This window comes from Ochotona princeps, chromosome 6 (genome assembly GCF_030435755.1).
Source record: "Ochotona princeps isolate mOchPri1 chromosome 6, mOchPri1.hap1, whole genome shotgun sequence".
In the NCBI taxonomy this organism is placed as follows: domain Eukaryota; kingdom Metazoa; phylum Chordata; class Mammalia; order Lagomorpha; family Ochotonidae; genus Ochotona; species Ochotona princeps.
In genome coordinates this window covers 38124110-38139813 of record NC_080837.1, presented here as the reverse complement: position 1 = coordinate 38139813, position 15704 = coordinate 38124110, and the positions used below count along the sequence as shown (strand labels likewise).

Genomic DNA, 15704 nt, shown 5'->3' with positions numbered 1-15704 from the left:
GGTTTCAGGTCTCTGGAAAGCTCTAATACGGAAACGAAAGTTTATTATGGCTTTTATTTTTCCATTTGTTGATGACTAATCATGTTGGACATGTTTTACGTGCTACATGCAATCTTTATGTCCTTTGCGGTGAAATGTGTCCATGTCTCTTGCTCTTTTCTTTTTTATTAAAGACGTATTTATTTTTAATGGAAAGGCAGATTGACAGAGAGAAGGAGAGACAGAGAGAAAAAACTTTCATCTGCTAGTTCATTCCCCAAGAGGCCACAATGGTTGGAGCTGAGATGATTCAAAGCCAGGAGCTAGGAACCTCCTCTGAGTCTCCCACACAGGTGCAGGGTCCTAAGGTTTTGGGCTGTTTTCCCCAGCTTTCCCAGACCACATGCAGGGAGCTGGAAGGGAATTGCAGCTGCATCCATATGTGATCCCGGCACATGGAAGGCAAGGATTTAGCCACTGAGCCAGTATGCTGGGCTACTCTTGCTCATTTTCATGTTGAATCGTTTCCTTTTCTTATTAATGTCAAATTTGGGGATTTCTCTAAATATATTCCAGAGACTAGTCCAACAGGCCCAAAAATTAAAACCAAAACTGGGAACAACTTACCTGAAAAAGAATAATAAAGTGGGAGGAGTTAATCTGTTCATTTCAAGATTTATTATGTAGCAATAGTAAATCAAAACTGTATGGTCTGGCAGAGTGATAGGATAGGCTCAGTAGGTTAGTGAAATGCGTCCGAGAACCCAGAAATAGATCCACACAGACACAGTTTTGAAACCTAAAAAGAGGGATAATCTGTTGTTCTTACCGATATTTTTACTTACTATATTCTCCTTCCTTTCTTCCTTAAATTCCAGGTTTTCTTCCTTCGAACTTCCTTTTGTTTTTCTCTTGAGATAGGTTTACTGAGACCACATTCTCTTTGTTTTCTGTATCTGAGAATATCTTGGTTTTCCCTTTATCCCTGGAAGATATTTTTACTGCATATAGGAATGCATCCTTGCTACTAAAAGTAGTTTGAACAGTTGTTGAAGACATGATAGAAAAATTCATTGTGGCATAATAGATGAAGCCACAGCTGGGAATGCCATATCCCTTATTGGGATGCCTGAGATCTAGACCAGTCCTCCTCCTGCTTCAGTCACACCTTCCTGCTAGTGTACTTACTGGGTAGCAAGTGATGGCTCAAGTCCCTGAGTCCCATGCCACCATGTGGGAGACACAGACGGAGCTCCTGGCTTCAACTTGGCCTAGCCCTAGCTGTTGGTAGACATTTGGGAAATGAACCGACGAAAAAAACATCTGGACATGGATGGTAGTGATGGTTGCATAGCAATATGAATGTACTTATTTTGTGTGACTGGACGTACACTTACTGGTTAAAATGGTAAATATTTCACGATGTTTATTTTGCCATAGTTATCCCCCCAAAACAGATTGATCTGCATGTAATGAGATTTAAAAGGGCAGTAAGTATGATAACACATCATGCAAATCATGCTTCTTTGTCTAAAACTTATTTCCATTAAGTCTAAAGTACTGGGAAGCCTAAAAATGTGCATAAGTCTAAAGGAATTGTTTTATTTGAAGTAGAACAAAATATAATTATGTACTGAAATGTGGCTGGGGGACTCATTGTGGTGTGGAATTTACTGATACCTGACTTTTAAAATAATGAAGCATGTAATTACTTTAATAGGAATAGGTCCTCAAAAACACTTATTCATAAGTACTTCCAATTACCCCTTAATGATTTTTTAATCTATATGGCAGTTTTTATCAGCCATATAAAAGCAAACTTAAGTCCCTATTGTCTATTTTATTTTAATTATCAGATTCATTGATTTTTTTTTTTTCATTAGTTTGCTCAACAAATACTTATTAGTGTCTATTACCTACCAGCCATTGGGCCAGCACTGGGAAACCACAGGCCCTACTGTGATGGGAGCAGACAGAAATGAGCCAAGTAACCTCTGCAGTTTCTATGAAGAAAATCTGAGTGGGGCTCCAGACAGGGGTGGTGGGGTGATGTTTGCATGCCAGGAGTCTGGGAGTAGCAACTATCAGGATGCTTGTGCAGAAGCCTAAGACAAGATAGTGAGCCATGCCACGTGGGGGAGCGTGGTAGGCAAGAGACACTTTAGAATGTGGTTCCTCTTTCTCCCCTGTCTGTAAATGTTGTCACCTTTATTTGTAAGGGAAACACTAACAGACTTAATAGTTCGATAAAAGAAGCCCTCCACTTTGCACCTGCTTTAGTTGTCTTTGACAAGACAGGAGCTGCCCAGTTTCTCTCAGCTCTCCTTGGAAGAGCTTTTGTTGGAAGGCAGAACTTGCCTCTTAGACACTCTGGACTGTTGTTTCTCAACACTAAATTGGAAAATGCCTTCAGGAAATGCCACAGCCTCTGGCGTAATAATAATACTAATAAAAATCAGTACACAAGCTTCACCCAGCAAGAGCTTTGGTTTCTTTGTGTTTACGCCTTGAAAGGTAGAAAATCAAGGGAATGCATATTATTTTCTTATGTGCTGTAACACTCTGTTAAGTTCCTTTAAATTTTACTTTAAAGATTTATTTTTTGGTGGGAAAGTCAGATTTACACAGAGAAGTAGAGACAGAAAGACCTTCTGTCTGCTGGTTCACTCTCCAAGCAGCCACAATGGCTGGAGCTGAGCCAGTCTTACTTAAGTCAGGAGCCAGGAGCTTCTTCCAAGTCTCCCATGCGGGCACAGGGTCCCAAGGTATTGGGCCATCTACTGCTTTCCCAGACCACAAGCAGTGAGCTGGATGGGAAACAGAGAAGTTGGGACACAAACTGCTGCGATTTTGGGATGCCAGTGCTTGGAGAAGGAAGACCAGACAGTTGAGCCATCGCTCTGGCCCCTTGTCAACAGGTTTTGTTTTGTTTTTTTTGAATTTGGGAAGCTATCTCTTGCTTTCATGCAGTCAGAACTATTTTTATCGGACATCATTGTACAAAAAATATTTTATTGGACTTAGGTAGAAAAGGCTAATAAACACAATGACCCTTTTGAAAACCTTTCCCTGCTATGGCTACATACGATTCATATTTCAAGATGCATAGTATTGAAATGAATGATAGCCCTGGAAGCGAGTCTCTGACTACCAGCTTGCTCTGCTGTTCTGAAGCCTCTCGTCCCAGGGTCATGTTTCCTCATTTTCTGACCGCCCATAGTTGATTTTTATTTGCACATCTAGGTGATGATATTTGAACTTGCCTACCATGTACAGTCATTTCTGAGTGAGCACAATAAGCCCCCACCCAAGTCCTTCCATGAAGAAATGCTGGAGAGGCAAGCGCAGGAGGAGCAACAGAGACTGCTAGAGGCAAAGCGGAAAGAGGAAGAAGAGGTGAGATATCCTTGGCTGGGCAACTGGCCGGCCTGTTGGGTTCAAGCTTTTGTGTGTGGGTTTTCTCTCTCTGTCTTTTACTCTCTGCTTACAGACTTATCTACATTTTGTTAAGATATATAGATTCTGGGTCAGGCATTTGGCCTTGAAGTTAAGATAGTCACACCCCATATCAGAGTGCCTGGGATCAAGTCCTATTCCTGGCTCCAGCTTCCTACTAAATACCGACCTTAGGGGGTGCCTTGTCACCTCCATGGGACACCTGCACATAGTGAAGGAGAGACAGAAAGATCTTCCATTGTTGGTTCACTCCCTAAATGACTGTAATAGCTGAAGCTAAGCTGATCTGAAGTCAGGATCCAGGAGCCCCCTCCACATCTCTCATGCCGATGCAGGGTCCTAAGGCTTTGAGCCATCCTCCACTGCTTTCTCAAACCACAAGCAGGGAGCTGGATGGGAAGTGGGGCATCCAGTACATGAACCAGCACCCATATGGGGTGCCGATGCTTACAGTCAGAGGATTAACCAATTGAGCTCTTGCACCAGCCCCATGGATTGACCTCTTTACTCCCAGCTTTGGCCTGGCCCAGCCCCAGCTGTTGCAGGCATTTGAGTAGGGAACAAGTGGATTGGAGCCATGTGTGTGCATGTGTGTTTCTCTCTGCTTCTCAAGTAATTAGAAGAATTTTTTTTGAGAAGCCCTAAGAGATTACGAAGGTTGTTCCTCATAGTGAACATCAATGCTATTTCTTAAGCCCTTAATCCAAGTCTTGAAATAAAAGAAAGAAGGTGGCTTGACCAAACTTGCTGTGTCTTTCTGAGCTTATCGAACTGCAGGAAGAAGCACGAGTTTGGGAGGCTGCTTTCTTCTCTGCACAACAAGTTTCTCACTTCCAAATGAGTAGCGAAAGCCAAGAATTCAACTGGTTTTTTGTTGTTGTTTGTTTGTTTGTTTCTTAAATACTCAGGCTACTCCTACTAAGCGAGCTCCAGGCTCCTTGAAACAGAACCAACAAAAGTGCATAAGCGCTTGTCAGACAGGGATATATCAAAAAGGGGACCAAGACAAGCATGAGGGGAAGTGAGAGACCAATAGGATTGTTCTAATAAAAGTCCTTGCACGTGGAAATCTGTGGAATGGAGAGTCAATATGGGGTTGACATTGTGGTGTAGTGATGTCAATATCCCATATGGCACTGGTCGACTCCAGGCTGCTCTGTTTCTTGTTAAGCTCCTTGCTAATGTGTTTGAAAAAGCTGTAGAGAATGATGCAAACTCTGAGTCCCTGCACTTATGTGGGAGACCTAGAAGCCCCTGACTCCTGGCTTGGCCTAGCCAGCCTTGACCATTGTGGTCATCTAGGGAATGAACTGGAAAATGAAAGATGTTTTCCTTCTCTCTCCCTCTCTCTTTATAGCTCTGCCTTCCAAATAAATAAACTTAAAAAGAGAGAGTAAATAACGTTCACCACATAGCCTTTAAACCTATGTAGATAGAAATACCTATTAGATAAGAACTCTGATTTAAAAAGAAAAAAAGAGCTACATTGATATTCTAAATATGTATCTCTTAGGAAAGGAGGCCTTGAATTATTACAATTCCTAAGATTTTGTTTCCAGAATTTGTATGAATTTCATAGACTGACACTTGTTTGCTTTATTTCAGAAACGTGAAATCCTTCATGAGATTCAGAGAAGGAAAGAAGAGATAAAGGAAGAGAAAAAAAGGAAAGAAATGGCTAAGCAGGTAGTCTTTATCAAATATGCTGTACTAAAATAGTTTTGCATTTTGTTAAACATGTAATGCTTCTATGTCTACTGATGGTATTTCCCCTTCCATGTCACCAACAATATTAAAGCTTTAAAGATAATACTTCATTCATTGTTTTGTATAGAACTCTGGCATTTAACTTGGGAGACATTGTGTGACTGTGTAGTGGGAAGAGGTACTGATGTCCCAGTGAGCAGCACCTGGCTTAAAGCTATTGCTTTTACACAGCCTAATAGTTCTGTGACCTTGACAGGTGCCACCCTCAGACTGTTTTTACTCACGCCTTCAAACTGATTGCTGATGCCTCCCCTTATGTGCCATGTAATTATGTCCTACATGAAAACATGAAGCTGTGTCTAAATGTCAGATAATATCACTGTTTTTCTTTGTCCTGTGTCTGGGGGTTCTGCCCCATAACCACTCTTTGTTCTTTTTGAGTACCCCTTCTCTGTTCCAGCCCCTCTTCCTCTTCTTAGCCTTTCACGCAAGTTCGAAGATCCCAATCATTTTCAATTGTAGAATTCAAGTTCTCTTGAAACTGTAACTCAGATATCCACTCTTCATCTAGTTCATATTTGGGCATCAAATTTTTAAAAATTAAGTTCAAAATCATTACACGTCTAAGCTTTTGGCTTCAATAAGATTTACTTTCTGTACCAAGCAGATAATGATGTACCATTTACAACTTTGATCTAAAGCAGGTTTTACTTTTCTTCCATAGGAACGTTTGGAAATTGTTAGTTTGTCCAGCCAAAATCACACCTCCAGGAAAGACCCAGGAGGCCACAGAACAGCTGCCCTTCTACATGGAGGCTCTCCCGACTTTGTGGGAAATGGTAAACATCGGACCAGCTCCTCAGTGAGATCCAGGTACGTCCCTGAAATCTCTGACTTGGAAGGATGACAGATGCAGCAGGCTTAAACAACTTCTCGTGAGGGTTGGTGGCGTTTTCAGGTAATAGTCCCAGTAACTTTTTCAAAGTCTATATAAATATTTTAGTGACCAATATAAAATGAAATTGTAACACTGTTTGAGCATCCTTCATGAAACCAGTTTGGTAGTTCATTGCCTTCTTTAACAGCCTGTGACACTTCAGGCTGTTCAATAAGTGGTTTAAAAAACTTCTTTCATATGGGTCCTCATCTGAATTCCATTGGGGGTGAGTTTCAGTCTTTATCTGCTTAGTTCTCACCACAGATGTAAAGAATGCTCCAAAGTAGTCACAAGTATTGAGCATGTGCCACTTGAGACTGGGAACCCCAATGTGTTGCTGGGCTCCCCTTCCTGTTGCTACTGAGATGGACTTTTGTTACTGAGGTGGACTATTGATAAAGGATTACATGAAAGCCACTACTTCTTGGTCCACATCCTTTCCCACTAAAAAAATTGAGACTTTCCTGTTTGGTGTGGCCCCCAACAGATCAGAAACGCATTTTGGTACTGAAACCATTTATACTTGGTGAATTATTTCATAAAGTAGGTATTTTTTGGGGAATGACTGAGTAGACATTTTAGCTCCAAAAATTATTTATTTTTATTTGAGAGATAAACAGATTGAAAGACAGTTTCCATCTGCAGGTTCATTCCCCCCGTATGCCCACAGTTACCAGAGCTGAGCTAAACCAAAGCTGGGAGCCAGGAACTCAGTCCAAAGCTACCATGTAGGTAGGAATGTCTCAACTACTTGAGCCATTGCCTACTATCTCCCAGGGTGAGCATTAGCAGGAAGCTGGAACTGGGAATGAAGCCAAGACTTGAACCAAGGCACTCTGATGTGGGTATTTTAATTGGTAAATACCTAGTACTTATTAAATGTTCAAACTCTCTCTTGTGGGACTATGACTAGTCCTTAGAACTAATAAAATGGTGTTTGTGAAAAGAAAGATTTTAGGTACCAGACTAAGGTCTAGATAAACTTGTAGGTTATAGTTTATTACGAAGAACCATTTTTAATTCTTTCTGTGATGTACTTTAAAAAGAAAGCTCAGAAGTCATGTTGATATTAATATATACTTTTATGATGAACTAAAAGTTTTTTAGATACCATTTCTGCATTTTTAAAAATGCTTAAAAAGTATTTTTGAATATATTTTAAGATTATAACTACTTGCCACTTTAGATTATTTTTGCAATTCAACTTCTAATGGAAGACATGATTTGAACTTGTCAGGGTATTTTTCACTAGGAAACATTTGACAAAATCTTTTTGTTAAAATTAGCTGAAATAAATTAATGGATACATGTAAAAAATAAAATATTTTTGGATACATGTGAAACAAAATTTTTGGAATTTAAACAGTGTTACTTTTTGTGGCTAACTGTAAATGGTGGCTTCCAAGGTTAGACAGCAAGTTTTATTCAAGGGAGGATGAGAAATTCCCTCTTGCCTTTCCATGGGTCGAACAGCTTTTCCCATAATGCTGGTAAAATGCCTTGTGTATCTTGGATAGAACAACATTTCAGTATCATCCAAGGAGGAAGGTGGAAAGAAACTGTTGTCATCTGCTTGGAGTGTGGTTGGCCAAATTTGTTTCACAAACCTGCATTGAACTCTGTCCTGGCACTGTATTGGCCACTACATAGGAAAGAATGAATCCTTGAATTTAGTTTACATGCCTGTTTGGTTGAGAAATAAAAAGTCTTTGATACACCAAGTTAGTTCATGGAATATTCTTGATTCTTTTTCCTCTTTGCTGTTATTGTCTTTATGAGTTGGGACATAAAGTAGTGTTCCTTTTGCTCTTCTCTCCCTTTCTACCTCTGTCCCTCTTGCCTCCTTCGCTTCTGTCTTTCCCTTCTGCACTGTGGAATATTCACAGTTATTCCTTCTATCCGACTGCACTGCTGTAGCTGTTGCCCATCCACCTGTCCATTTTCCAGCCTCTAGTAACCAATCCTCTGCTCACTACTTCAATCATGTCAACTTTCTTAGTTTCCACCTGAAAGTGAAAGTATATGGGTCTAGTTAATCTATCATTGTCCCTCAGACTCATTCATGCTGCTAAAAAGGGTAAGATTTTACTTTTTTTGTATAGTTGTTATTTTAATTGTTAGTAAGTAGATTTGGTAGAAATGGCTTTGTCACCAATATTTATAGTGGGCAGTATTTGAAATGACGATAACGAAAAGCAATAAAACCCAAACCTGTGATTTAGTCCTTCATTCCAAGTACTGACTGTGAACCAGGCCCTGTTCTGAGGCTGTGAATTCAGTAAACAAAATCAAGAAGGACTCTGCTTCCCCGAAGCTTATACTCCAATTTGAGGGGACTCTACAAATAACCAAGAAAATCAGCTAGAGATCAATGCTAGGCAGAGAATTTAAAATAAGCCTGAGTAGTCACTAGGGACTGGAGTGCCAAATCGGGTTCAGGGAGGAGGGGGAATGCGAAGCTTAGCTCCAGAGCACTTTACAAGTAGGTTACATGGATGTGGATGGAGAGAAGGAGTCAGGCCCATGAAGATCAGAGGGAGAACATCTCTGCACAGAACAACTGGAACTGTGTGCCTGAGGTTAGCGTGGGTGTGTCATGTGCAAAGTTCAGTAAACAGGACTGTGTTGCTAGAATGAGTGGGCATGGAGAGAGGGAATGGGGGGTACACAGGAGCCTGCCATAGAGGCTTTGTTGACCAAGGCGTGTGTTCCCATATACTAAGCTTTGGAAATGTTTAACAGGAAGATGATGCCATCTGACTTATGTTGCGTCAGTTCTTGCCAGCTTCAGGTGTTTGACACAGTATGCAGGAAGAGAGGGAGTTAAGGAAAGATGGCAGAAAGAGACAAGTACACTCTGGAGCAGGCTGAGGGTCTACAGTGTCTCGAGCCAGGGCAGCTCTGCTTTCTCTATCTGCAGGATACACCAAGGAAAAAAAAAGACTTGTTTCCCAAAATGCTGCCATTGCTTAAAATCAGAAAAACAGAAGAGATGGCCCTAATGTTCTAATGAAAGGAACTCAAAGACCTGACACTGAAGGCTGGCTTCTCGGTCCAGCTTTTCACTAGTGAGTCTTCTCTTTTGTTGTAGAACTTTATTTTTCCTGTCTTTAAAATCATTTCTGCCCCCAACCCACTTGGAAGGATTTACTTTTCTCTGAGAAGTTGAGGTTAAAAAGTCAAATAAGACACACTGACTGGCTTTAATGGGTAAGTCGGTGTCAGGCTGTCTCTTGAAAAGCACAAAGTCCTCCCTCAGCCCTGCTTCCTGGCCAGGCACACTGCACCTGATACACCTGATAAAGACGTTAAAGTCATCTCTGTAAAATAGTGTGTGGTAGAAAATGTCTTTCACATATGCAATCTGGTTGTCATGACAGGTGACTGAGAATAGCCCAGAGTCTAGGACACGTGGCCATCTGCTGCAATCAAACAAGGTCAGCTGCCTCCTGTTTGTTGTCTCCATCCAAAACCAGGCATGGTAAATGCCAACTACTCATCCTGACAGAGATGAAGAAATAACTTGGGGCGTAACACACAAGATTCTCACTATTCTCCTTGGCAATGCTGCGAAAGTGTAAAGTGTTTGAGTCAGGAGAGAAACAAGCCTTGATCCATCTCTCTGGATCTAAGTTTCTCCCTGCCCACTGTTTCTGTGGTTGGTTCCCTGAAGGCATAGGCTGGTTCACCTCAAATTAAACTGCATCAGAAATTTGTATTAACTTTTTGCTACAAAGCTCCCCTGAGTTTCAAATCAAAGAATAAACAGAGAGAGTTGTTCTTTGGTTGCAGCTCATCTTGGTAGACTAGACAGAAAATCAAGACTCTCCCAGGCCATATAGGCCTCAGGTGAGGGCCTCTCTCTGCCCCATCCCAACTGTCCATAGCCATTGATCTGCTGGTGGAGGAGCTTCTGATTCTTGACTTTGGCCTGCCCCATACCTGAATGTTGCAGCTGTTTGGGGAGTAAACAGTGGATAGAAGATCTTTCTGTATGTCTTTCCAATTCTCTGTCACTCTTGACTTTCAAATAAATAAATAAATCTTAATACATACATTGTAAACTACCTTAAAACCAACCATTTACGCACTGCAGATTTAAGAACATTGAGATGGGCCCAGTGTGGTAGCCTAATCGCTAATGTTCTTGCCTTGCAAGCACTAGGATCCTGTACGGACACTGATTTGAGTCCCAGATGCTTCCAGCTCCCTGCCTGGGAAAGCAGCTGAGGATGGCCCAAAGCCTTGGAACCCTGCACCCACATGGGAAACCCGGAGGAAGCTCCTGCCTGGCTTCAGATCGGCTCAGCTCTGGCCATTGTAGCCACTTGGAGAGTGAACTAGCAGTTGGAAGATCTTTCTGTCTTTCCTTCTCTCTGTAAATCTGACTTTCCAATAAAAAATAAATACATCTTAAAAAACAAAAGGCGACTGTTGAGATGAGGGCCAGTGCTGTGGTGCAGTAAGTAAAGAATCCACTTGCGATATGTGTGCTAGTTCGAGGTCCCACTGCTCCACTTCCAGTTCAATTCCTTGTTAATGCACCTGGGAGAGCAGTGGAGGATGACTAAAGTGCTTGGAACCATGTGCCTGCATGGAATACCTGGAAGAAGCTTCTGGCTCCCAGCTCCTAACTTTGCAGCCACTTGGGGAGTAAACCAGCAGATCAATTGCTTTCTCTCTCTCACTTTCTCTCTATATATGTAACTGATTTTCAAATAAACAAATCTTAAAAAAAAAAAAAAAAACTTCAAGATAGCCTAGACTAAAATGATTGTTAACAGTCAGTGGGAATAGAACTGACAATGAGCCTAGCATATCATCTTAAACCATTGCTTCTGTCCTCTTCTCTATAAATCTCAATATGCTCCTGGTTGTAGAAATTGTTTCAGAAGCAGATGTTTATGTAGAACTGTACCGTGTTCATTCATTATTCTGAGTGTTTAGAGCATGTAAATTTTGTATGGTATAAGATAACCTACATAGCTGTTATTTAATTGATGTCAAGATTGAAAGAAATTGGGGAAGGGAATGTTGTATAGCATTGAGACTAGAGAGACCAATTAATAATGAGCATTGCCTGTGTACAGGAGATAAGTGGAGATGACCTGACCAGATCAGGAGATGTGGAGAGAAGAGGACCTTGGCAGTCAGTCAGATGCAGAGGTTCCTGGACCAAGACTCAAGTTCCTGAACAATGAGACAGTGTCAGTGTGCCACCAACCAACATCAGAGAAGCAAGGGGGCAAAGTCGAGAGTGGATGGGAAGATGGCAGTTGTAGAAATTTGAAAATTAGTAGCAAGATCAGGAGAGTGGTGCAGGATAGGAGAGATGCCTAGGCTGAGGAGAAAGAGCCAGTATATGGGGCAGGTTAAACATTCAGAAGAGAGGGACTAACTGAGGGACTGTCTGCTAGACCAAGACCCCAAAGCCATAGGGACTGGAACTTAAGACTAGGTTTGTGTTCCTCCTTAGGATCACCTAAAAAATCAAGTGCACTGCCAGTGTGAAGTTACTTTGTAGGTAGAAGAATCTAGAGTGTGGACTTCAACCTTCATTGCCTTATGTTCTCAGTGAAAGTCAAGGTCAAGATTACACCTAGATGGTGATCCAGAGATTTAGAGATCATCCCATATACTTTGTCAAAGCAAAGTACCTGGTCCTAACCATCAAGAGTGCTTGCTTATTCTCTTTCTCTCTCCCCCCAACCATCTCTCTCTCTCTCTTCTTACCTGACACCCTCTCCCCCAATACATTAATGATTTTTGCATCATAATTAGCTTCTAAGATATTGGTCTCCTCCCCTGCAAAGAAGAAGAAATGTTGAATTTCTGAACGTTTTTCACAAGTAACAGAAGGAAATGACAGGAAGTACCCATCAAAGGCAAATTAGAGAATGAATGAGCATTCAATGATTGGAGGTCCAGTTGGAATCCAGTAAAAGGAGAGACTCCAATCCCCCCTATTTTGCCACCTTCTCCAGAGGTACACTTGTGTAGAAATAAAAAGACATGAGATTGATGTGTGCTCGCTCTACACCAGTGCTGACCAGCGAAATTTTCTGTCCTGGAATAAATGTGCTATATTTGTCCTGTCCAGTATAGAAGTCATTAGTCATGTGTGGCTCTTGAGTACTTCAGTGTGGCTACCACATTAAGCCTGACTTTTTAATTTAATCTTTAATAAAGATAGCCACAAGTGACTCATGGCTACCATATTGGGCAGCGCTGGCCTACAGTTAAGAATTTGTCAGGTACATATGGGAAAGATGACAATGGGAAATGAGGAAACTGAGTAACTTTCCCATTCCTACCAGATACAGATGTTAGACTGTGAGTGGACTAATAAATGAGTAAATAGAGATGCAAGAATTTCCTGTGTGTATTCTTAAGATTAAAGGGGGGGATAAAACCATTGTGCAAATTTATTTTCAAGGCGAGAACGTCAGTATTCTGTATGTAGTAGTGAAGATTCTCCTGGCTCGTGTGAAATCCTGCATTTCTCAGTCGGTGGTCCTGATCAGCTCATGGTGCACAGAGGGAAATGTGTTGGTGAGTAAACCCACTGGATACATCTCAGTTTTTGTAATGTCAAAAGTCAGTCACAAGGAAACTGGGAGAACAAACGCTGTGCTATCTAGACCAGAACTATCCAAGGGAGTCTGCCAGTCAGGTAACCTTCCTCATTCGCATTCCTCATGACTGGAATAAGCAATCAGACTCTCTCTAGTGTGAGGTGACAATAAAACCTGTGCTTTTAGAAATAATAGCACAAAGCTGATTTTGAATTTGTCATGATACTTATCCTAGCTTTTTAAAGCAAAACAAAAAAAGTTGAAATATCATCCATCATTACAATTTTAATGCCATTTGCATCTAATGCTGATAAAATGTAGGTAACAAAATGAGTTCTAGTGCCTGCGATCTTTAATGAATGTTTCTAATCTCAAAACTTGAAGTTGATAGCTGTTGCTTAGCATTCCTGCTTAGTGTATAGTACCTGACCAAGCAAACTACTTAATGTTTCTAGAAATGTGTCTTATTTAACATTTTTGTCTGTAGGTGGCAGTTCAGTCCGTTTGGAGGGAAGCTGGTTCAGCAGTTTGGGATTTGAATTGCTAATGTTAAAATCAAATTTTCATTGTGTGCTTCCTTCATCCTAAAGTGCCTCATCTCTTCTCAACTGTGGATGTAGCCATCATTAATGTAGGGATGGTTTGTAAACAGTGAATTTGGCACTTGACATTAATCTTCAATCCCTTGAATATTCTTACCAGAAGTAATAGGGAGCTAAATTATCTATATCAAATTTGCTTTTTTGGGGGCATCTTTTCCCTTTGTTCTTTAAGGAGGAACAGATAAGCAAGACAGCCAACGGGGGAAGCCATCAGGTGGGAGTAGAAAAACCAAACATCTGAAAAAGCTATGAACCAGACATCTAATCTTGGCCAACTAAAATAATTCTGTGCATACACAGAGATGTCAAACCCAAAGCAACCGTGTGGGCAGGGTCAAGACCTTGGTAGGAGATGGCTGCTGGTGGGCCTGAAACTACCCTTGACTCAGGGGCATCTCAGATTTGTAAACCTGACAGCATAAAACTCACAACTTTTAATAACCTGGGGAAATCAGGAAGGCAAATCAACTTGGTCTCTTATTCTCACTGGTCCTCATTAAACACATTCACCTTGGTTAGTACCTTCGTTAGGAGACACATTTGCAAATGGAGAATTTCTTGTAAAATCACCAAGTGAATTATTTATTTTGTTTTCTCACAATGGGTCTAGTTTTGAAAACATGCCTGAATTTTCTATGAAGTGTTTTTTAATAAATGATCAACTGATTAATTTTTAATTTTAAATGAAAAATTTTAATGTTAAAACCCAATTAATTGATTTAGTTTAAAGTTGTTAGAACTACACAGAATAAAGAATTTACTTACAGATATGGATAAGTACAAAGACCATGAAAATTATTGTTAGTGTAGAGCAATCTCAGCCAGAGTTCTTTTGGCAACATATTTTCCTTTAGCCTTATAGCTAGGTTTTCTTCTGTATATTTCATTATTCTTATCATGAAAAAGTGACAAAAAGAAATGGGCAATAAATGGTAACTTTTAGTATATGTGCTGCCAAAGTAAGCGCAATAAATTATAACTTTTAAAATAACTAGCAATTATGAAATGCATACTTGGTTCCACTGGGGAAATAAATATTGCAAGATGGTAACACAAATTTAATTACACTTTATGTAAATAACATTGTATTCTATCCCATAAACATTTAATGTCTTCTGTTCACATGGAATGCTTAGATTCCACATTTCTCAAATTGCTTCCTTTGGTTGACACATTTCCAAACATCAGGGTTTTCCCTCTTAGGATAAGACCATCAGGAGTTATTAGGACAAGTTTAATAGAAGCTTAATGAATGTATCTAAATTATCAGCTTTTTCATAAAGTAGAAACTGCTCAGATTTTTAAAAAAGTCCTGGTGAGCTAGTTCAGCTATATTTCTCAAATATTTTTGCTAAGGCCATTCTATCTCATATGTAAATGTTACTCCCCTTTTTACATGGAAAAAATAATTATCAAATAATTATCAGTGTATCTTAAAGTTTTTTATTATGAAGACAATGTAGTGTCATAGAAAACCATTGTTTATATATTAGGAGAAAAACAATTCTTGATATTAATAATTTTCAACTGAAGACACTTTTATAGCCTAGGGAACATTTGGTGATGTTTATGGATACATTCTTCGATTTTTTAATCTACCTGAAAAGGACAGAATCAGAGAAAGAGACAGTCAGATAATGATCTCTCATCTACTGATCTACTCCCCACATGTCCACAAAAACTGAGATATGGCTAGGCCAAAGTCTGGTCATGAACTCCATCTGTGTTTCTTGAGTTGTAGGGATCCAGCTACTTGAACCCAGGTGGACATTTTTTAAGATTAGGAATGCAGGCAAGGAGCTCCTGGCATCACATGGGCAGATGCCAGGAGGCTACCACACCCGTTACAACAAAGGTTTATCCTATTCAAATGTCAGTAGTGCCAAGGCAAGGGTGCTCTACGAGCTGTAATTTGGTATGTTAAGGAGAAAGGAATGGGGTACAGGGAACAAACATAAATAAAGCAAAATAGTAATATCTTTCTCTTGTTCCAGTATTTTAATAATTTTGTTGCTAATGAAAATAAAGATTTCTTTTTTTCTTTTTTCCTGGGAAGCAGACAGCGCTCCCATATACCGATTTCACTCCCCAGATGCTCTCAATAGCTATGGCTAAGCAAAAGCCAAAGCCAGTGGCCAGGAACTCAGATCTCTCATGTGGGTGGCAGGAATCCAGCTACTTGGAGCATCACCTGCCAGGGGATGTGCCAACAGGCAGCCAGAACAGGGAGCAGAGCCAGGGCTTGAACTCAGATGCTCTGTTACGGAACGTGGGCAGCCCCAACCAGCATCTCAACCACTAGGCCACAGGCCTGCCTTAAAAATAAAGCTTTTCTGAGAAAATTTTTGATGTTACAGAGATTTACCACTCCTAACTGGAAAACAAATATCTATCACTAAATAAAGTGTTTTTCTTCCTATCTTCAAACTGAAACTATCATTTCTGGTT

General features: G+C 40.4%; 1 protein-coding gene across 3 annotated transcripts in view; it reads left to right on the top strand.

The window, feature by feature from the left end:
• The window catches only part of EIF2AK4 (eukaryotic translation initiation factor 2 alpha kinase 4), a 100419-nt gene that overhangs the window by 23890 nt on the left and 60825 nt on the right, over nt 1-15704 (top strand). For all 3 annotated transcript variants that reach the window (XR_009245619.1, XM_058666084.1, XM_058666085.1), the window contains exons 4-7: nt 3223-3375; nt 5041-5121; nt 5867-6015; nt 12516-12631. Coding sequence is in view for 2 of the 3 variants with exons in the window: in XM_058666084.1 (XP_058522067.1) it covers nt 3223-3375; nt 5041-5121; nt 5867-6015; nt 12516-12631 (499 nt within the window). In the remaining variant the exon portion in view is untranslated. The remainder of the gene's footprint in view (nt 1-3222; nt 3376-5040; nt 5122-5866; nt 6016-12515; nt 12632-15704) is intronic.